This window comes from Oncorhynchus keta, chromosome 7 (assembly GCF_023373465.1).
Source record: "Oncorhynchus keta strain PuntledgeMale-10-30-2019 chromosome 7, Oket_V2, whole genome shotgun sequence".
Lineage (NCBI taxonomy): Eukaryota > Metazoa > Chordata > Actinopteri > Salmoniformes > Salmonidae > Oncorhynchus > Oncorhynchus keta.
In genome coordinates, this window is record NC_068427.1 from 51,158,107 (window position 1) to 51,182,085 (window position 23,979).

The window sequence follows — 23,979 nt, forward strand, 5'->3', positions numbered from 1 at the left end:
GCTAGCCTGAAGCTATGACCTAACAGGCCGCAGGGCTAGCCTGAAGCTATGACCTAACAGGCCGCACTGCTAGCCTGAAGCTATGACCTAACAGGCCGCAGGGCTAGCCTGAAGCTATGATCTAACAAGCCGCAGGGCTAGCCTGAAGCTATGACCTAACAGGCCGCAGGGCTAGCCTGAAGCAATGATCTAACAGGCCGCACTGCTAGTCTGAAGCTATGACCTAACAGGCCGCAGGGCTAGCCTGAAGCTATGATCTAACAGGCCGCACTGCTAGTCTGAAGCTATGATCTAACAGGCCGCACTGCTAGCCTAAAGCTATGATCTAACAGGCCGCACTGCAAGCCTGAAGCTATGATCTAACAGGCCGCACTGCTAGCCTGAAGCTATGATCTAACAGGCCGCACTGCTAGCCTGAAGCTATGATCTAACAGGCTGCACTGCTAGTCTGAAGCTATGATCTAACAGGCTGCACTGCTAGCCTGAAGCTATGATCTAACAGGCCGCACTGCTAGTCTGAAGCTATGACCTAACAGGCCGCAGGGCTAGCCTGAAGCTATGATCTAACAGGCCGCACTGCTAGTCTGAAGCTATGATCTAACAGGCCGCACTGCTAGCCTAAAGCTATGATCTAACAGGCCGCACTGCAAGCCTGAAGCTATGATCTAACAGGCCGCACTGCTAGCCTGAAGCTATGATCTAACAGGCCGCACTGCTAGCCTGAAGCTATGATCTAACAGGCTGCACTGCTAGTCTGAAGCTATGATCTAACAGGCTGCACTGCTAGCCTGAAGCTATGATCTAACAAGCCGCACTGCTAGTCTGAAGCTATGACCTAACAGGCCGCAGGGCAGCCTGAAGCTATGACCTAACAGGCCGCAGGGCTAGCCTGAAGCTATGACCTAACAGGCCGCAGGGCTAGCCTGAAGCTATGACCTAACAGGCCGCAGGGCTAGCCTGAAGCTATGACCTAACAGGCCGCACTGCTAGCCTGAAGCTATGACCTAACAGGCCGCAGGGCTAGCCTGAAGCTATGACCTAACAGGCCGCAGGGCTAGCCTGAAGCTATGACCTAACAGGCCGCAGGGCTAGCCTGAAGCTATGACCTAACAGGCCGCACTGCTAGCCTGAAGCTATGATCTAACAGGCCGCACTGCTAGCCTGAAGCTATGATCTAACAGGCTGCACTGCTAGTCTGAAGCTATGATCTAACAGGCTGCACTGCTAGCCTGAAGCTATGATCTAACAGGCCGCAAACGCTGTTCTGTAACACGATATCTCCGAGTAGCATTCGTTGAGTAGCAGAGCCCCGTAGGGCTCCAACGTAGCGTAGAGTACTAGTACTAGAAGATGTCCTTCAGATACTTACTCAGTGAATCTGGTGCACCTCTTCCACTCGCTTTAAGACAGTACTTCACTTTGAAACTGAGGGGAGAACAAGATACGACCAAAAACGAATCAGATTGAACTCGAAAGCAAAGGCCACAGTGTTCTCTAACACCGAACGGTAGCTACATAAACATGTTGCATGTTTCCGACATCAGCTCTGTCTGTCTGAAAGTTAGACAGGATGTTACCAGAGAGGAAGTCTGTCTGACAGTTAGACAGGATGTTACCACAGAGGAAGTCTGTCTGACAGTTAGACAGGATGTTACCACAGAGGAAGTCTGTCTGACAGTTAGACAGGATGTTACCACAGAGGAAGTCTGTCTGACAGTTAGACAGGACGTTACCAGAGAGGAAGTCTGTCTGACAGTTAGACAGGACGTTACCAGAGAGGAAGTCTGTCTGACAGTCCAAAAATCACTGTCTTCAATGAAAACACCCCCCCCAAACACGGTTCATAACATTTTGTCTCCTCAATGCAGCCCCTGATACGGAACCATATCATCACACACAGACATCAATATCTATTTAAAAAGTGAAAATCTAATTATATTATCTAATTATATTACTCACCAGGACACTTTAGTGTCACTGTCAGGCAGCTTACAGCTCCTTTCCTCTGGGTTGAGGATCTGAGGGCTGATGTCCAGGGTGGCGTTAACACTGATGACGGGCCGGGCCCTGGGGGGGTCAAAAGTCAAGCTTACATGCCATATACAGAACAGTGAGCACGGGGGGGTACCTCAAGTCAACATCAGAGAGCTTCAATAGAGACTAAGATCTCATCGTGTTGAGGTCAGACCTCACCAGTGACCGGTCAACACTCTGAACCTCGTACAGAGAGCAATCTGGTGTTTGTTGGAAGTCCTCTAGCGGCACAGGTCTCTGCTCTCGCAGCCAGTCAGCCAGCGGGAGAGAAACTCACTCATCTGTACGTGGGTTAGCGTTGCTATCCAGGGGCCATCGGTCACGACCACAACAACAGAGCTTAGTGTGGAACGCCTGAATAATATGTACACTATTAAGGCTTAATGTGGATTCACGACCACAACAACAGAGCTTAGCTATCGGATCAATTCACCAGTTGATCCTTTAGGACTGGTACAGTATTGCATGTCAAATCTATACTGTATATGTCTGTGTTGTGGAACGCCTGTATAATATGTACGCTATTAAGGCTTAATGTGGACTTTGTTCACCAAACACATTCACTTTTTAAATGAGAAACAGCTATTAAAGGTTTAAATGTGCCACTAATTGCATGCAAATCATGTGGGATACTTTAAATGAAACAGAACCATGGTTTAGGTGGGACGGATCATGAAGAACATTGAAGACATGTGGAACATCAAAGGAAGCCACAGTACTACTGTACCTGTACAGAACAGCTTTGTCTGCACCAAATACACCCACTATTAAGTCTGTGGTGGAGAGACAGAGAGAGCGGTAGAGAAGGGGGGAGAGGTCGAGAAGGGGAGGGAGAGAGGTAGAGAAGGGGAGGGGAGAGAGGTAGAGAAGGGGGGAGGGGGCGAGAGAGGTAGAGAAGGGGGAGGGGGAGAGAGGTAGAGAAGGGGGGTCGAGAAGTGGGAGGGGGAGAGAGGTAGAGAAGTGGGAGGGGGAGAGAGGTAGAGAAGGGGAGGGGGAGGGGGGCGAGAGAGGTAGAGAAGTGGGAGGGGAGAGAGGTAGAGAAGGGGAGGGGAGGGGCGAGAGAGGTAGAGAAGGGGGAGGGGGAAGAGAGGTAGAGAAGGGGGGGAGGTAGAGAGAGTTAGAGAAGGGGGAGGGGGAGAGAGAGATAGAGAAGGGGAGGGGGAGAAACGGGGAGAAAAGGGGGAAGGGGAGAGAGAGGTAGAGGAGAGGGAGAGAGGTAGAGAAGGGAGAGGGGGAGAGAAAAGGGGGAGGGGGAGGTAGAGAGAGGTAGAGAAGGGGGGGAGGTAGAGAGAGGTAGAGAAGGGGAGGGGGAGAGAGAGATAGAGAAGGGGGAGGGGGAGAAATGGGGAGAAAAGGGGGAGGGGGAGAGAGAGGTAGAGGAGAGGGAGAGAGGTAGAGAAGGGAGAGGGGGAGAGAAAGGTAGAGAATGGGGAGGGGGAGGGAGAGGTAGAGAAGGGGGAGAGAGGTAGAGAAGAGGGAGGGTGAGAGGTAGAGAAGGGGGAGGGGGAGAGAGAGGTAGAGAAGGGGAGGGGGAGAGAAAGGTAGAGAATGGGGAGGGGGAGGGAGAGGTAGAGAAGTGGGAGGGAGAGGTAGAGAAGGGGGGGAGAGAGGGAGAGAAGGGGAGGGAGAGGTAGAGAAGGGGGGGAGAGAGGGAGAGAAGGGGGGGAGAGAGGTAGAGAAGGGGGGGAGAGAGGGAGAGAAGGGGAGGGGATAGAAACACATAATTATAATGACAGCAGGTTTATTCTAGTATCAAACTACCTGGGTATCCATTCTAGTATCAAACTACCTGGGTATCCATTCTAGTATCAAACTACCTGGGGATCCATTCTAGTATCAAACTACCTGGATATCCATTCTAGTATCAAACTACCTGGGTATCCATTCTAGTATCAAACTACCTGGGTATCCATTCTAGTATCAAACTACCTGGGTATCCATTCTAGTATCAAACTACCTGGGTATCCATTCTAGTATCAAACTACCTGGATATCCATTCTAGTATCAAACTACCCGGGTATCCATTCTAGTATCAAACTACCTGGGTATCCATTCTAGTATCAAACTACCCGGGTATCCATTCTAGTATCAAACTACCTGGGTATCCATTCTAGTATCAAACTACCTGGGTATCCATTCTAGTATCAAACTACCTGGGTATCCATTCTAGTATCAAACTACCTGGGTATCCATTCTAGTATCAAACTACCTGGGTATCCATTCTAGTATCAAACTACCCGGGTATCCATTCTAGTATCAAACTACCTGGGTATCCATTCTAGTATCAAACTACCTGGGTATCCATTCTAGTATCAAACTACCTGGGTATCCATTCTAGTATCAAACTACCTGGGTATCCATTCTGGTCAATATCGGTGGCTCCGTGCAGGGAGTATCCAAAGCTGGGGGGCATGTAAGAGGACGCCCACCTCCCCTCTAGGACCTGAGAAGGCACTGGGTCAGGCCCTGCAGCCCTCCCATTGTGGATGTACACTAGGCCCCTGTGCTTCGGCCCGCCGTAGGGTGCAGCTATGGCAATGTCTGGAACAGAGAAACATTACAGGAAGGGAGATCATCAACCACCCTTAATGATGGTTTGGTCATTGTCTTCAAACCAGAGGATCTCCCTGAATAGTATGAGGTAACTTTCCCCACAAAAAGCCACAAAGCTTAAAGGGGCCAGGAAGTCTGGTAGGAGCATTCCCAGTTGGGCGACAGGCTTCTTTCCTGCTGAATCCAGGAGTTGTCCAACCGGGATTTCTATTAACCTCTTAAGCCTCTAGGGGCAGTATTTCATTTTTTGATAAAAAGACGTGCCCGTTTTAAGCGCAATATTTTGTCACGAAAAGATGCTCGACTATGCATGGAATTGATAGCTTTGGAAAGAAAACACTCTGACGTTTCCAGAACTGCAAAGATTTTCACTGTGAGTGCCATAGAACAAAACCTTCAGGCAAAACCAAGATGTTTCAGCAACAAGGAAATGAACAGGATTTGCCTTCCATGATTTCCTTATATGGCTGTGAATGCGCCAGGAATGAGCCTGCACTTTCTGTCGTTTCCCAAGGTGTCTGCAGCATTGTGACTATTTGCAGGCATATCATTGGAAGATTGACCATAAGAGACTCAGTGCCCGCACGGTGTCCTGCGTGGAAATTGGTGCGTAAAACTCAGCTACTGGTATTTTTCCATGCGATTCTGAGAAGAAAGCATGCTTCCACGAACGGCATTTCAATTAAGAGATATATGACAAAACACCTTGAGGATTGATTCAAACAACGTTTGCCATGTTTCAGTCGATATTATGGAGTTAATTCGGAAAAAAGTTCGACTAGGTGACTGAATTTTCGGTTAGTTTCGTAGCCAAATGCATAGTAACAAAACGGAGCATTTGTCCTACACAAAGAATCTTTCAGGAAAAACTGGACATCTGCATGTAACTGAGAGTCTCCTCATTGAAACATCTGAAGTTCTTCAAAGGTAAATTATTTTATTTGATTCCTTTGCTGGTTTTTGTGAATATGTTGCGTGCTAAATGCTACGCTAAATGCTAAGCTAGCTATCAACACTCTTACACAAATGATTGATTTTCTCTGGTTCAAAAGCATATTTTGAAAACCTGAGATGACAGTGTTGTTAAGAAAGGATAAGCTTGAGAGCAGGCATATTTATTTCATTTCATTTGCGATTTTTAGAAATCGCTAACTGCGTTATGGTAATGAGCTTGAGGCTGTAGTCATACCCGCATGCGGGGTGGGGCGGACTATGAAGTTAAACAACCTGTGAACTTTCGTAAAGTTTCTGTTATTTTGCTAAAGAACCAGGCACCTGTAGTTGCCTTATACCGTTGAGGCCTCATACATACCGTTAAAGACTCTTACATACCGTTAAAGATACTGTTAAGGACTCATAACGTTACGGCCTCAGACATACCGTTGAGGCCTCATACATACCGTTAAGGCCTCATACATACCGTTGAGAACTCATACATACCGTTGATGTATCACTGCATTGTCGGAACTAGAAGCACAAGCATTTCGCTACACTCGCATTTAACATCTGCTAACCATGTGTATGTGACAAATAAAATTTGATTTGATTTGATACATACCGTTGAGGCCTCATACATACCGTTAAGGACTCATACATACTGTTGAGGCCTCATACATACCGTTAAGGACTCATACATACCGTTAAGGCCTCATACATACCGTTGAGGCCTCATACATACCGTTGAGGCCTCATACATACCGTTGAGGCCTCATACATACTGTTGGGGCCTCATACATACCGTTGAGGCCTCATACATACCGTTGAGGCCTCATACATACCGTTAAGGACTCATACATACCGTTAAGGACTCATACATACCGTTGAGGCCTCATACATACCGTTAAGGCCTCATACATACCGTTGAGGCCTCATACATACCGTTAAGGACTCATACATACCGTTAAGGACTCATACATACCGTTGAGGCCTCATACATACCGTTGAGGCCTCATACATACCGTTGAGGCCTCATACATACCGTTGAGGCCTCATACATACCGTTGAGAACTCATACATACCGTTAAGGACTCATACATACCGTTGAGGCCTCATACATACCGTTAAGGCCTCATACATACCGTTAAGGACTCATACATACCGTTGAGAACTCATACCGTTAAGGACTCATACATACTATTAAGGCCTCATACATACCGTTGAGAACTCATACCGTTAAGGCCTCATACATACTGTTAAGGACTCATACATACTGTTAAGGCCTCATACATACCGTTGAGGGTTGAGAACTCATACATACCGTTGAGGCCTCATACATACCGTTGAGGCCTCATACATACCGCTGAGACTCATACATACCGTTAAGGCCTCATACATACCGCTGAGACCTCATACATACCGTTAAGAACTCATACATACCGTTGAGAACTCATCATACCGTTGGGGCCTCATACATACCGTTAAGGACTCATACATACCGTTGGGGACTCATACATACCGTTAAGGACTCATACATACCGTTAAGGACTCATACATACTGTTGGGGCCTCATACATACCGTTGAGAACTCATACATACCGTTAAGGACTCATACATACCGTTAAGGACTCATACATACTGTTGGGGCCTCATACATACCGTTAAGCCTCATACATACCGTTGAGAACTCATACATACCGTTGAAGCCATCCATATCCAGGTCCCCCAGTGTGGCGATAGAACTGCCGAAGCGTGAGTAGATCTCTGTCCCACTCAGTGTGATGGGTGTGTGGAAGGAGAAGCCTCCTTTCCCCAGGAACACAGACACCTGACCCACCTCCCTCAGCTTCCCATCACTACCACGGTCCATGAACAGAGGGGCCCCTACAAACAGATCCACCAGCCTGAGGAGAGACAGTCAGGTCCATAAATATTTGGCCATTGACCAAGTTATTGTTATTTTAGCTGTCTATCACAGCATATTGGAGTTGAAATTAAATAAAGTGCAGACTTTCAGCTTTAATTTGAGGGTCTCTACATCCAAATCAGGTGAACGGTGCAGGAATTACAGCACTTTTTATATATGTGTTAAGGGACCAAAAGTAATTGGACAATTGTCTGCTCAGCTGCTCCATGGCCAGGTGTGTGTTATTCCCTCATTAGTTCATTTACAGGTAAGCAGATGAAAGGAGTTGATTTGAAGTGTGGCATTTGGAATGTGTTGTTGTTAACCCTCAAAATGAAGTCAAAAGCGCTGTCACTGTCAGTAAAAGACATCATCAGGCGGACAAATCTTATTTAAAAACAACAACATCAGAACGATAGTATAAAAAACAAAAACACACACGAGGCCAAATCAACTATTTGGTACATTTACATTTACATTTAAGTCATTTAGCAGACGCTCTTATCCAGAGCGATTTACAAATTGGTGCATTCACCTTAACATTCCTAAAAAGACAGAACGCACTGGTGAGCACAGGAACACCACCTGGCCTGGAAGACCAGGGTGGATGACAGAATCATGCTTTCCCTGGTGAATAAAAACCCCCTTTTTCACGACAGTGGTCCAGATCAATAACACCCTCCAGGAGGCAGGAGTATCGGTGTCAGTCAGGAGCCCACTTCACCAGAGTAAATACAGACGGTTTACCACAACATTGTAAACCACTGGTAAATCTCAAAAACAGGAACGCCGGATTAGAGTTTGCACCCAAACAACAATCTAAAATAAAAGCCTGTACAGTTCAGTTCTGGAATAACAGTTCTGGAATAACAGTTCTGGAATAACAGTTCTGGAATAACAGTTCTGGAATAACAGTTCTGGAATAACAGATGGACAGATGAGACGAAGATCGACTTGTACCAGAATGATGGGAAGAGAAGAGTATGGATAAGGGAAGGAACCACCTCATCTGTGACTCACGGTGGGGGTTTTCTTTTTTAAATTATTTAATTTAAATCTTTATTTAACTAGGCCAGTCAGTTAAGAACAAATTATTATTCACAATGACGGCCTACCGCTGGCAAAACCACGGACGACGCTGGGGCCAATTGTGCGCCGCCCTATGGGACTCCCAAACACGGCCGGTTGTGATACAGCCCGGAATCGAACCACGGTCTGCAGTGATGCCTCTAGCACTGAGATGCAGTGCCTTAGAACCGCTGTGCCACTCGGGAGGTGGTGTTATGGCGTGGGCATGTATGGCTGTCAATGAATCTGGTTTCCTTGTAAATCAAATCAAATCAAATTTTATTTGTCACATACACATGGTTAGCAGATGTTAATGTGAGTGTAGCGAAATGCTTGTGCTTCTAGTTCCGACAATGCAGTAATAACCAACAAGTAATCTAACTAACAATTCCAAAACTACTGTCTTATACACAGTGTAAGGGGATAAAGAATATGTACATAAGGATATATGAATGAGTGATGGTACAGGGCAGCATACAGTAGATGGTATCGAGTACAGTATATACATATGAGATGAGTATGTAGACAAAGTAAACAGAGTGGCATAGTTAAAGTGGCTAGTGATACATGTATTTCGTAAGGATGCAGTAGATGATGTAGAGTACAGTATATACGTATGCATATGAGATGAATAATGTAGGGTAAGTAACATTATATAAGGTAGCATTGTTTAAAGTGGCTAGTGATATATTTACATAATTTTCCCATCAACTCCCATTATTAAAGTGGCTGGAGTTGGGTCAGTGTCAGTGTGTTGTATTTAGTGATGATGTGACTGTTGACAGAAGCAGCGGGATTAAATCTGAAGTGGTTATTATCTGCTCAGATTCAGACAAATGCTTCAAAACCCATTGGACGACGCTTCACAGTGCAGATGAACAATGACCCGAAGCCGAAACTGCGAAAGCAAACTAATACTTTTTATTTTTAAGGCAAACAAGTGGAATGTTCTGCAACGGCCAAGTCAATCACCTGACCTGAATCCAATTGAGCATTTCGCTTTGCTGAAGGCAAAGAACAAGCAAGAACTGAAGGCCGCTGCAGTAAAGCCCACCAGGGAAGAAACGCAGCTTCAGGCAGTCATCGACTGTAAAGGATTTGCAACCAAGTATCAAAATTCATAATTTAATTTATGCTTATGTTAGTTTGTCCAATTACTTTTGAGTCCCTAAATGTAAAAAAAAAAAAAAAAAAAATGTATTGGTTTCACACACTTACTGTAGATTCAGCCTCGTATTGGACTGAGAGACATGTTCAATGGAGATCCTCCACTGAAACTGTAGATTCAGCCTCGTATTGGACTGAGAGACATGCTCAATGGAGATCCTCCACTGAAACTGTAGATTCAGCCTCGTATTGGACTGAGAGACATGTTCAATGGAGATCCTCCACTGAAACTGTAGATTCAGCCTCGTATTGGACTAAGAGACATGTTCAATGGAGATCCTCCACTGAAACTGTAGATTCAGCCTCGTATTGGACTAAGAGACATGCTCAATGGAGATCCTCCACTGAAACTGTAGATTCAGCCTCGTATTGGACTAAGAGACATGTTCAATGGAGATCCTCCACTGAAACTGTAGATTCAGCCTCGTATTGGACTAAGAGACATGTTCAATGGAGATCCTCCACTGAAACTGCAGATTCAGCCTCGTATTGGACTAAGAGATGTTCAATGGAGATCCTCCACTGAAACTGTAGATTCAGCCTCGTATTGGACTAAGAGACATGGTCAATGGAGATCCTCCACTGAAACTGCATTGTAGTCCACAGGAATAAGGTTTTAGTCTGTGCTCAGGAAACCAACCCTTCGTTCTGTTACAATTTATTTTTGGGTTTAATGGCCTTGACCTAGACACAATATTCCCTAATGTTAATTAAAGGGATCTATTGAACCCAGGGGTTCTCAAAGTGGGCTACGACACCATATGAAACATATTTTGGCCAAGGGATCTGTGGAATATGTTTAGAGGGTGTAAAACAATACAATATAATATTATAATTATTATTATTATAATATACCTACACATGTTTTTGTTCCTGGGTAACTTGTGCCTGGGGGGTATTCACCAAGTATACATTATTTTCACTCAATACTACTTGTTTTCCACCCAAAACTTTTTGTTTGATATTTTTTTTGACATAAATACACTGTAATTTAAGCTTTTTTTTCTGGCAAAACGTGTGGCAGGATATTAGCTTTAAAGCTGCAAAAACAACACAAAATCAGCCCCATGACAAAACTGTGTAAAATTGCAGGAAATTAGCCTGAGAACTGCAATATGTTAATCTCCCATGCAGAGAGGCAGGACTTTAAAATGTCCCTTTCCAAAGCCCGAGACTTGTTTCATCAAGCCATACATTGCTGAACTCAAAGTCAAATTCCTTGTAATTCTATTTGAATCCCACTCAAGTTGTGTTCTGAATTTGCTATCACAAAACGGGTCCCAAAAGGGCACACAAAAAGTAAATAAAAAGGTTTGAGAACTTCTGGAATAAACTACAATTTTCTTTTTTGCCAAGATATTCAACTGCTTCTGAAAACAGTCAGGAGTCTGGAGAGGAGGGGTCATTACCCATATACGGTCACGACTGCGTCTTCATCTAGAGATTAATTAGCGAGCTCTGCTACAGGATGAGAACATCTATCGCCTTGAGCTGATAGATTTTTAGTTTGTATAAAGTCAGGCCCTCTATTTATACCATTAACAAACATGCTCCAGGAGCAACGCCGTGTTGACGAAAACACCAAGAAAACACAACAAAACCACCTGAACGTGTCCAATAAAAAACACTTGTCCTTTTGCACCACAACCTACTAAGATAGAGCCCCAAGTCCCAAATGGTAACCTATGCCCTAATGTAGTGCACTACTTTTCACCAGGGTCAATAGGGCTCCGCCCTACATAGTGCACTACTTTTCACCAGGGTCCATAGGGCTCCGCCCTAAATACTGCACTACTTTTCACCAGGTTCAATAGGGCTCTGCCCTATGTAGTGCACTACTTTTCACCGGGGTCCATAGGGCTCCGCACTACATAGTGCACTACTTTTCACCAGGGTCAATAGGGCTCTGCCCTATGTAGTGCACTACTTTTCACCAGGGTCAATAGGGCTCTGCCCTATGTAGTGCACTATATAAGGGATTAGGGTGACCTTTGGGACATGGAAGTCAGTGTACCCATCATTACTTACCCATCGTTATTGATGTCGGTCGCTGCCACAGAATGGCCGAAGTAGGCAGCCATCTGAGGAGACAGGGAGAAATACAATGTGTTTAACCATCACCCCACAGAGACCAACACGGTGCTGAATAAGGTTTACTACAGAGACCAACACGGTGCTGAATGAGGTTTACAACAGAGACCGACACGGTGCTGAATAAGGTTTACTACAGAGACCAACACGGTGCTGAATAAGGTTTACTACAGAGACCGACACGGTGCTGAATGAGGTTTACTACAGAGACCAACACGGTGCTGAATGAGGTTTACTACAGAGACCAACACGGTGCTGAATAAGGTTTACTACAGAGACCAACACGGTGCTGAATGAGGTTTACTACAGAGACCGACACGGTGCTGAATAAGGTTTACTACAGAGACCAACACGGTGCTGAATGAGGTTTACTACAGAGACCAACACGGTGCTGAATAAGGTTTACTACAGAGACCAACACGGTGCTGAATAAGGTTTACTACAGAGACCAACACGGTGCTGAATAAGGTTTACTACAGAGACCAATACGGTGCTGAATAAGGTTTACTACAGAGACCAATACGGTGCTGAATAAGGTTTACTACAGAGACCAATACGGTGCTGAATAAGGTTTACTACAGAGACCAATACGGTGCTGAATAAGGTTTACTACAGAGACCAACACGGTGCTGAATGAGGTTTACTACAGAGACCAACACGGTGCTGAATAAGGTTTACTACAGAGACCAACACGGTGCTGAATAAGGTTTACTACAGAGACCAATACGGTGCTGAATAAGGTTTACTACAGAGACCAATACGGTGCTGAATGAGGTTTACTACAGAGACCAACACGGTGCTGAATAAGGTTTACTACAGAGACCAATACGGTGCTGAATGAGGTTTACTACAGAGACCAACACGGTGCTGAATAAGGTTTACTACAGAGACCAATACGGTGCTGAATAAGGTTTACTACAGAGACCAATACGGTGCTGAATAAGGTTTACTACAGAGACCAATACGGTGCTGAATGAGGTTTACTACAGAGACCAACACGGTGCTGAATAAGGTTTACTACAGAGACCAACACGGTGCTGAATGAGGTTTACTACAGAGACCAACACGGTGCTGAATGAGGTTTACTACAGAGACCAACACGGTGCTGAATGAGGTTTACTACAGAGACCGACACGGTGCTGAATAAGGTTTACTACAGAGACCAACACGGTGCTGAATGAGGTTTACTACAGAGACCGACACGGTGCTGAATGAGGTTTACTACAGAGACCAACACGGTGCTGAATAAGGTTTACTACAGAGACCGACACGGTGCTGAATGAGGTTTACTACAGAGACCAACACGGTGCTGAATGAGGTTTACTACAGAGACCAACACGGTGCTGAATAAGGTTTACTACAGAGACAGAATAAGGTTTACTACAGAGACCAACACGGTGCTGAATAAGGTTTACTACAGAGACCAACACGGTGCTGAATAAGGTTTACTACAGAGACCAACACGGTGCTGAATAAGGTTTACTACAGAGACCAACACGGTGCTGAATAAGGTTTACTACAGAGACCAACACGGTGCTGAATAAGGTTTACTACAGAGACCAACACGGTGCTGAATAAGGTTTACTACAGTTCAACAGACCAACACAGTCTCTGTGTGGACCCTGACGGACTCCCTCTCTATGTGTGGACCGTAACGGACTTCCTGTCTCTGTGTGAACCGTAACGGACTTCCTGTCTCTGTGTGGACCGTGGCGGACTCCCCGTCTCTGTGTGGACCGTGGTGGACTCCCCGTCTCTGTGTGGACCGTAATGGACTTCCTGTCTCTGTGTGGACCGTAACGGACTTCCTGTCTCTGTGTGGACCGTGACGGACTCCCTGTCTCTGTGTGGACCATAACGGACTCCCTGTCTATGTGTGGACCGTAACGGACTTCCTGTCTCTGTGTGGACCGTGGCGGACTTCCTGTCTCTGTGTGGACCATAACGGACTCCCTGTCTATGTGTGGACCGTAACGGACTTCCTGTCTCTGTGTGGACCGTGGCGGACTTCCTGTCTCTGTGTGGACCGTAACGGACTCCCTCTCTCTGTGTGGACCGTGGCGGACTCCCTGTCTCTGTGTGGACCGTAACGGACTTCCTCTCTCTGTGTGGACCGTGGCGGACTTCCTGTCTCTGTGTGGACCGTAACGGACTTCCTGTCTCTGTGTGGACCGTAACGGACTCCCTGTCTCTGTGTGGACCGTAACGGACTTCCTGTCTCTGTGTGGACCGTAACGGACTTCCTGTCTCTGTGTGGACCGTAACGGACTCCCTGTCTCTGTGTGGACCGTGACGGACTCCCTGTCTCTGTGTGGACCGTAACGGACTCCCTCTCTCTGTGTGGACCGTAACGGACTCCCTCTCTCTGTGTGGACCGTGACAGACTCCCTGTCTCTGTGTGGACCGTAACGGACTCCCTGTCTCTGTGTGGACCGTGACGGACTCCCTGTCTCTGTGTGGACCGTAACGGACTCCCTCTCTCTGTGTGGACCGTAACGGACTCCCTCTCTCTGTGTGGACCGTGACAGACTCCCTGTCTATGTGTGGACCGTAACGGACTTCCTGTCTCTGTGTGGACCGTAACGTACTTCCTGTCTATGTGTGGACCGTAACGGACTTCCTGTCTCTGTGTGGACCGTAACGGACTTCCTGTCTATGTGTGGACCGTAACGGACTCCCTCTCTCTGTGTGGACCGTAACGAACTTCCTGTCTATGTGTGGACCGTAACGGCGATTCCAAGAGGAACCCTCAAAACAAATCATATTAATTACGTCAACATTCCTTTCATCCTGCTGGCACTGAGTCGGTATACGCACACGCACGCACAGTTTCATGTAAAACCACTACCATCTCATACCGTACCTGTGTTCCTGTGAAGTTCAGGACCGACTCCATGTTCCTCCCATTGAAGATGTTCACCTACATGGCAAGACAACATAACTGACTCGGTTTTCGCTTTTCACCCACAATGACATACACACTGACATAATAACAGTTAGCCTAGTCGATATAGTCTGTGTGTTTTAGCCATGGCAATAATAGTTGTCTATAGCACACACAGCACAGATGCAGTAAAGAGATCAATTAAACTGACCAAAACAATGGAAATGCCATGGCAACGCCACTCACGCCACCCCCTCCCTTAAAAATGCGCCTACATTTAAGCTATTGTTTAAATGTGTATTTAACACTATTTGGGGTAAACATCAGAGTGTAATTCTTGTATGGATGTCAACCCCGACACATGTTAATGTCATCGTCACTAATCAACTTATATTTCAAAATGTCTTCAAGTACCACCACTGATTTCTATATGGCTAGCTATGCTACCAGCTGATACGAACAGAAGTTAGCGTTTAGCAGATATTTTTTTTTTATGAGCTGAAAATAACTAATGTCTAAATATTAGTCAGCGAAAACAGCGAAATAGATCTAAATTCGTGTTTTTTTTAGTAACCACATTGTGGGCCTGTTAGAACACAAAAAAAATACATAACGAATATGATGAATATCCATTATTGTAAAATCAGAATTTTTGTTCCAATGGAGACCTTGTTCTTCCCTCGCGGTACTTTGACCTCTTCAACACATGTAAAGTACAGCTCTCAAAAATATTTTAGCTCAATGACGGGAAAGCATTCAGACCCCTTCACTTTGTAGCAAATGTATATAATTTTTTTTTTTATTATTTAAAAAAAAAAACAGAAATATCACATTTACATAAGTATTCAAACCCTTTACTCAGTAGTTTGTTTGATGCATCCTTGGGCAGCGATTACAGGCCTCAAGTCTTCTTGGGCATGACGCTACAAGCTTGGCACACCTGTATTTGGGGGAGTTTCTCCCATTCTTCTCTGCAGATCCTCTCAAGCTCTGTCAGGTTGGATGGGGAGCGTCGCTGCACAGCTATTTTCAGGTCTCTCCAGAGATGTTTGATCGGGTTTAAGTCCGGGCTCTGGCTGGGTCACTCAAGGACATTCAGAGACTTGTCCCGAAGCCACTCTTGCGTTGTCTTAGCTGAGTGCTTAAGATTGTTGTCCTGTTGGAAGGTGAACCTTCACCCCAGTCTGAGGTCGTGAGCGCTCTAGAGCAGTTTTTCATCAAGGATCTCTCTGTACTTTGCTCCGTTCATCTTTCCCCCCATCCTGACTAGTCTCCCAGTCCCTGCCACTGAAAAACACCCCCACAGCATGACGCTGCCACCACCATGCTTCACCGTAGGGATGGTGCCAGGTTTCCTCCAGATGTGACGCTTGGCATTTCGGCCCAAGAGTTAAATCTTGTTTCTCATGGTCTGAGAGTCTTTAGATGCCAAGCGGGCTGTCATGTGCATTCTACTGAGGAGTGGCTTCCATCTGGCCACTCTATCATAAAGGCCTGATTGGTGGAGTGCTGCAGAGATGGTTGTCCTTCTGGAAGGTTCTCCCATTTCCACAGAGGAACTCTGGAGCTCTGTCAAGGTAATTATCGGGTTCTTGGACACCTCCCTGACCAAGGCCCTTCTCCCCCGATTGATCAGTTTGGCTGGGTGGCCAGCTCTAGGAAGAGTCTTTGTGGTTCCAAAATTCTTCCATTTAAGAATGATGGAGGCCACTGTGTTCTTTGGGTCCTTCAATGCTGGTATCCTTCCCCAGATCTGTGTCTCAACACAATCCTGTCTCGAAGCTCTACGGACAATTCCCTCAACCTCAAGGCTTGGTTTTTGCTCTGACATGCACTGTCAACTGTGGGACCTTTTTATATAGACAGACGTGTGCCTTTCCAAATCATGTCCAATCAATTGAATTTGCCACAGGTGGACTCCAGTCAAGTTATAAAAACTAGTATGATCATTGGGGTATTGAGCAAAGATTGAAGATGTTTGTGTTGTACTTAAACCATTTTAGAATAAAACACAACAAAATGTGGAACAAGTGAAGGGGTCTGAATACTTTCCGAATGCACAGTAAATAAAGGTTCATCTCTCGTTGGCAGACTACGTAGAAATTTGGGTTAACCAAGACGAAATGAAAGCTAAATAATTGTTGGATACAAAATTCTGTTTGTATATATGAGCTCATAATACTTACATAGCCCAGAGCTTTGTCTCCCCTGGGTACCCCGGTAATGTAATCTGTACAACAGAAGAGAAATAACAGAAATAATGTTAAAAATGTTATAATGAGATCACCATTGAACTGTTCCATATAGAATGTTAAATCTAGATCACCATTGAACTGTTCTATATAGAATGTTAGAATGAGATCACCATTGAACTGTTCTATATAGAATGTTAAAACTAGATCACCATTGAACTGTTCTATATAGAATGTTAAAACTAGATCACCATTGAACTGTTCTATATAGAATGTTAAAACTAGATCACCATTGAACTGTTCTATATAGAATGTTAAAACTAGATCACCATTGAACTGTTCTATATAGAATGTTAAAACTAGATCACCATTGAACTGTTCTATAAAGAATGTTAAAACTAGATCACCATTGAACTGTTCTATATAGAATGTTAAAACTAGATCACCATTGAACTGTTCTATATAGAATGTTAGAATGAGATCACCATTGAACTGTTCTATATAGAATGTTAAAACTAGATCACCATTGAACTGTTCTATATAGAATGTTAGAATGAGATCACCATTGAACTGTTCTATATAGAATGTTAAAACTAGATCACCATTGAACTGTTCTATATAGAATGTTAAAACTATATCACCATTGAACTGTTCTATATAGAATGTTAAAACTAGATCACCATTGAACTGTTCTATATAGAATGTTAAAACTAGATCACCATTGAACTGTTCTATATAGAATGTTAGAATGAGATCACCATTGAACTGTTCTATATAGAATGTTAAAACTAGATCCCCATTGAACTGTTCTATAAAGAATGTTAAAACTAGATCACCATTGAACTGTTCTATATAGAATGTTAAAACTAGATCACCATTGAACTGTTCTATATAGAATGTTAAAACTAGATCACCATTGCACTGTTCTATATAGAATGTTAAAACTAGATCACCATTGAACTGTTCTATATAGAATGTTAAAACTAGATCACCATTGAACTGTTCTATATAGAATGTTAGAATGAGATCACCATTGAACTGTTCTATATAGAATGTTAAAACTAGATCCCCATTGAACTGTTCTATAAAGAATGTTAAAACTAGATCACCATTGAACGTTTCCATTCTGGAACATTAAGTGTCAAGCACAGAACTAAGACATTCCACAAGACATTACTGTACCAAACCCAGAGATTACAGTACGGAGCATCCCACTTGTATAGGCCATGTATACGCAGTACTAAACAGAGGAAGGAGTGTCGATGGAGACAGAAGAGACGTCAGTAGATGGGAACAGTTTGATGGCCTAAACTTACCATCTTCTCCGTCAGCATTGAAGTCACCGACAGTCACAGAATAGCCTGGAAGTAAACATCTAGTCAATACCAAATAAGCCAGGGGATATGGTACCAGCGGAGTAGAGAACCGTTGACGTACTACAACAGACCATGCACAGTTTAACAACATTGCTAAATCCTCTGCCACAAAACCCTAAGAGCTCATTAAAGTCTTTAACGACAGTTATGAGCCTCTCACAGAGCCAAAACAAGAGCTTTCAACACCACTTGAGAACATGCTAATCAAAGTAAGCAAACATATATTTAACCAGAAAATGAATATGTCCCACATGGCACTCTATCACCCTACGGGCCCTGGTCAACAGTAGAGCACTATAGAGGGAATAGGGGGCCGATTGGGACTCAGGACAACAGCACTTACCTAAATAGCTGTCATCGTACTGAGCGCTGGCAGACTTAGTGGTCAGCTGGTTACTGTAAGGAGTGTAGTATTGTCTATTGAACCTGGTGATGATCTCAGAGATATCATCACTTATCAGCTGACCTGTGGAAATAACATACAGTGTTGTACATATCACCTTATGTTATTAATAACATACAGCATCCTACATATCACCTTATGTTATTAATAACATACAGCATCCTACATATCACCTTATGTTATTAATAACATACAGCGTCCTACATATCACCTTATGTTATTAATAACATAGTGTCCTACATATCACCTTATGTTATTAATAACATACAGCATCCTACATATCACCTTATGTTATTAATAACATACAGCATCCTACATATCACCTTATGTTATTAATAACATAGTGTCCTACATATCACCTTATGTTATTAATAACATACAGCATCCTACATATCACCTTATGTTATTAATAACATACAGTGTCCTACATATCACCTTATGTTATTAATAACATAGTGTCCTACATATCACCTTATGTTATTAATAACATACAGCATCCTACATATCACCTTATGTTATTAATAACATACAGCGTCCTACATATCACCTTATGTTATTAATAACATAGTGTCCTACATATCACCTTATGTTATTAATAACATAGTGTCCTACATATCACCTTATGTTATTAATAACATACAGCATCCTACATATCACCTTATGTTATTAATAACATACAGCATCCTACATATCACCTTATGTTATTAATAACATACAGTGTCCTACATATCACCTTATGTTATTAATAACATACAGCATCCTACATATCACCTTATGTTATTAATAACATACAGCGTCCTACATATCACCTTATGTTATTAATAACATAGTGTCCTACATATCACCTTATGTTATTAATAACATAGTGTCCTACATATCACCTTATGTTATTAATAACATACAGCATCCTACATATCACCTTATGTTATTACTAACATAGTGTCCTACATATCACCTTATGTTATTACTAACATAGTGTCCTACATATCACCTTATGTTATTAATAACATAGTGTCCTACATATCACCTTATGTTATTAATAACATAGTGTCCTACATATCACCTTATGTTATTAATAACATACAGCGTCCTACATATCACCTTATGTTATTAATAACATACAGCATCCTACATATCACCTTATGTTATTACTAACATAGTGTCCTACATATCACCTTATGTTATTAATAACATACAGCATCCTACATATCACCTTATGTTATTAATAACATACAGCATCCTACATATCACCTTATGTTATTAATAACATACAGCGTCCTACATATCACCTTATGTTATTAATAACATAGTGTCTTACATATCACCTTATGTTATTAATAACATAGTGTCCTACATATCACCTTATGTTATTAATAACACACAGTGTCCTACATATCACCTTATGTTATTAATAACATACAGCGTCCTACGTATCACCTTATGTTATTAATAACATAGTGTCCTACGTATCACCTTATGTTATTAATAACATAGTGTCCTACATATCACCTTATGTTATTAATAACATAGTGTCCTACATATCACCTTATGTTATTAATAACATAGTGTCCTACATATCACCTTATGTTATTAATAACATAGTGTCCTACATATCACCTTATGTTATTAATAGCATAGTGTCCTACATATCACCTTATGTTATTAATAACATAGTGTCCTACATATCACCTTATGTTATTAATAACATAGTGTCCTACATATCACCTTATGTTATTAATAACATAGTGTCCTACATATCACCTTATGTTATTAATAACATACAGTGTCCTACATATCACCTTATGTTATTAATAACATAGTGTCCTACATATCACCTTATGTTATTAATAACATACAGCATCGTACATATCACCTTATGTTATTAATAACATACAGCGTCCTACATATCACCTTATGTTATTAATAACATAGTGTCCTACATATCACCTTATGTTATTAATAACATAGTGTCCTACATATCACCTTATGTTATTAATAACACAGCGTCCTACATATCACCTTATGTTATTAATAACACAGCGTCCTACATATCACCTTATGTTATTAATAACATCTTCTACTCCTTAATGACAAAAGGTTAGTAAAAAAGCCGGGTCAGGGGGTGAGAGGGGGTTTGTGTAGCCTAATTAGTTTTGGTCTAAATTGTGCTTCTGCTTACATTTTTCACGTAAAATGCTTCAAGGTTCACAGAATGTGAGAATCTAATATAAACTGAGTGTTCAAAACATTAGGAACACCTTCTACTATCGAGTTGCAGACTGGCATGGCACCCATACAAATGTTGACCGTTTTTAAATTCCACCCCTACCTAATCAAATTCACTCAGTGCCAACCCAGCATAGCAGCAGCCAATGAGACGCCCCGTTACGAACAACTTTGACAGATTTAAAATAAAAAAAGGGGCTATATTTGCTCCTTTGACTCACAACAGGATGTTGCAATGAGCAGCACACCCAAAGAAAAACAACATCTGAACACGTTCCCTGGGTCACAGAATCCGTCACAGAATTAAGAGACCAATTCAATGTTTTTGTAATGTTACACGGTTCCCATGTTCTCAGAGTACAAGATATTGTCCTAGACGCATTTCGTGGGACTGTTGCTAGAACATTCCTGTGTCCAGTTACCTGAGGCTTTGGAGAAAATTACATCAATGTCCCACCAAACATACAGAGAACATGGCTGCTTTGTTCTCAGAACATAAGATATTAATTAATCTTATAGACACATTGCTAGAACATTCCTGAGTCCAGTTGTCAGGACGTCACCTGAGGGTCCCAGAGGAAACATCTTGTTACTGTGGCCCAGCCCATCAAGGCTCTGATTGGTCAACCACTGTTACTGGTGCCCAGCCCATCAAGGCTCTGATTGGTGAACCACTGTTACTGTTGCCCAGCCCATCTAGGCTCTGATTGGTCAACCACTGTTACTGTTGCCCAGCCCATCAAGGCTCTGATTGGTGAACCACTGTTACTGTTGCCCAGCCCATCAAGGCTCTGATTGGTCAACCACTGTTACTGTTGCCCAGCCCATCAAGGCTCTGATTGGTCAACCACTGTTACTGTTGCCCAGCCCATCAAGGCTCTGATTGGTGAACCACTGTTAACTGTTGCCCAGCCCATCAAGGCTCTGATTGGTCAACCACTGTTACTGTTGCCCAGCCCATCAAGGCTCTGATTGGTGAACCACTGTTAACTGTTGCCCAGCCCATCAAGGCTCTGATTGGTCAACCACTGTTACTGTTGCCCAGCCCGTCAAGGCTCTGATTGGTCAACCACTGTTCCTGTTGCCCAGCCCATCAAGGCTCTGATTGGTGAACCACTGTAAACTGTTGCCCAGCCCATCAACGCCCTGATTGGTTGGTGAACATCTTGGTTCACGGCATTCAGATCTTCCTGCTATGTCGACATGTCCATCTCAGTTATCAGTTCATTAGAATATTTGAGAGCTTGGGACTATGAAGCATTGTTTCATTTTTTTGGAGTTATTGACATCAGCCTTGTACTGTTGTTCAGTGTTCTCTCCCTGGTGTTTTGCGGGTACTATTTAATGAAGCTGCCAGGTGAGAACTTGTGAGGCGTCTGTTTCTCAAACTAGACACTAATGTACTTGTCCTCTTGCTCAGGTGTGCACCGGGGCCTCCCACTCCTCTTTCTATTCTGGTTAGAGCCAGTTTGCGCTGTTCTGTGAAGGGAGTAGTACACAGCGCTGTACGAGATCTACAGTTTTTGGGAATTTCTCACATGGAATAGCCGTCATTTCTCAGAACAGGAATAGACTGATGGGTTTCAGAAGAAAGTTATTTGTTTCTGGCCATTTTGAGCCTGTAATCAATACTTGCGTACTATTGTTTGTAGAGATGAACGTGGTACCTTCAGGTATTTGGAAATTGCTCCCAAGGATGAAACAGACTTGTGGAGGTCTACAATTTTTGGCTGATTTCTTTTGATTTTCCCATGATGTCAAGCAAAGAGTCACTGAGTTTGAAGGTCTTGAAATACATCCACAGGTACACCTGCAATTGACTCAAATGATGTCAATTAGCCTATCAGAAGCTTCTAAAGCAATGACACCATTTTCTGGAATTTTCCAAGCTGTTTAAAAGCACAGTCAACAAGCACAGTATGTAAACTTCTGACCCACTGGAATTGTGATACAGTGAATTATAAGTGAAATAATCTGTCTGTAAACATTTTTTTTAAATGATGTGTCATGCACCAAGTAGATGTCCTAACCGACTTACCAAAACTACAGTTGGTTAACAAGACATTTTTGGAGTGGTTGAAAAACAAGTTTTAATTACTTCAACCTAAGTGTATGGAAACTTCCGACTTAAACTGTATGTACATATGTAAATATATATATTCTGACTTCAAATGTACCTCTATCGTCTTTCTGAAATCAACACCATACTGTTATATCACATTGAACCACATACTGTTATACCACATTGAACCACATACTGTTATACCACATTGAACCACATACTGTTATACCACATTGAACCACATACTGTTACATTGAACCACATACTGTTACATTGAACCACATACTGTTACATTGAACCACATACTGTTACATTGAACCACATACTGTTATACCATGTTGAACCACATACTGTTACATTGAACCACATACTGTTATACCACATTGAACCACATACTGTTATACCACATTGAACCACATACTGTTATACCACATTGAACCACATACTGTTACATTGAACCACATACTGTTACATTGAACCACATACTGTTACATTGAACCACACACTGTTACATTGAACCACATACTGTTATACCACATTGAACCACATACTGTTACATTGAACCACATAATATTATACCATGTTGAACCACATACTGTTACATTGAGCCACATACTGTTACATTGAGCCACATACTGTTATACCATATTGAACCACATACTGTTATACCATATTGAACCACATACTGTTACATTGAACCACATACTGTTACATTGAACCACATACTGTTACATTGAGCCACATACTGTTACATTGAGCCACATACTGTTATACCATATTGAACCACATACTGTTATACCATGTTGAACCACATACTGTTACATTGAACCACATACTGTTACATTGAACCACATACTGTTATACCATATTGAACCACATACTGTTACATTGAGCCACATACTGTTATACCATATTGAACCACATACTGTTATACCATGTTGAAACACATACTGTTACATTGAACCACATACTGTTATACAATATTTAACCACATACTGTTACATTGAACCACATACTGTTAAACAATATTGAACCACATACTGTTACATTGAACCACATACTGTTATACAATATTGAACCA

General features: G+C 42.8%; 1 protein-coding gene across 34 annotated transcripts in view; it reads right to left on the reverse strand.

Moving 5' to 3' along the window:
• The window catches only part of LOC118374512 (integrin alpha-V-like), an 88,184-nt gene that overhangs the window by 34,238 nt on the left and 29,967 nt on the right, over positions 1-23,979 (reverse strand). For all 34 annotated transcript variants that reach the window (XR_008140358.1, XR_008140353.1, XR_008140345.1 and 31 more), the window contains exons 7-16: positions 18,551-18,673; positions 18,148-18,192; positions 16,826-16,869; positions 14,619-14,675; positions 11,693-11,745; positions 7,222-7,427; positions 4,384-4,575; positions 2,762-2,807; positions 1,960-2,067; positions 1,370-1,425 (exon numbers count right to left, since the gene is read on the reverse strand). Coding sequence is in view for 1 of the 34 variants with exons in the window: in XM_052523157.1 (XP_052379117.1) it covers positions 1,370-1,425; positions 1,960-2,067; positions 2,762-2,807; positions 4,384-4,575; positions 7,222-7,427; positions 11,693-11,745; positions 14,619-14,675; positions 16,826-16,869; positions 18,148-18,192; positions 18,551-18,673 (930 nt within the window). In the remaining 33 variants the exon portion in view is untranslated. The remainder of the gene's footprint in view (positions 1-1,369; positions 1,426-1,959; positions 2,068-2,761; positions 2,808-4,383; positions 4,576-7,221; positions 7,428-11,692; positions 11,746-14,618; positions 14,676-16,825; positions 16,870-18,147; positions 18,193-18,550; positions 18,674-23,979) is intronic.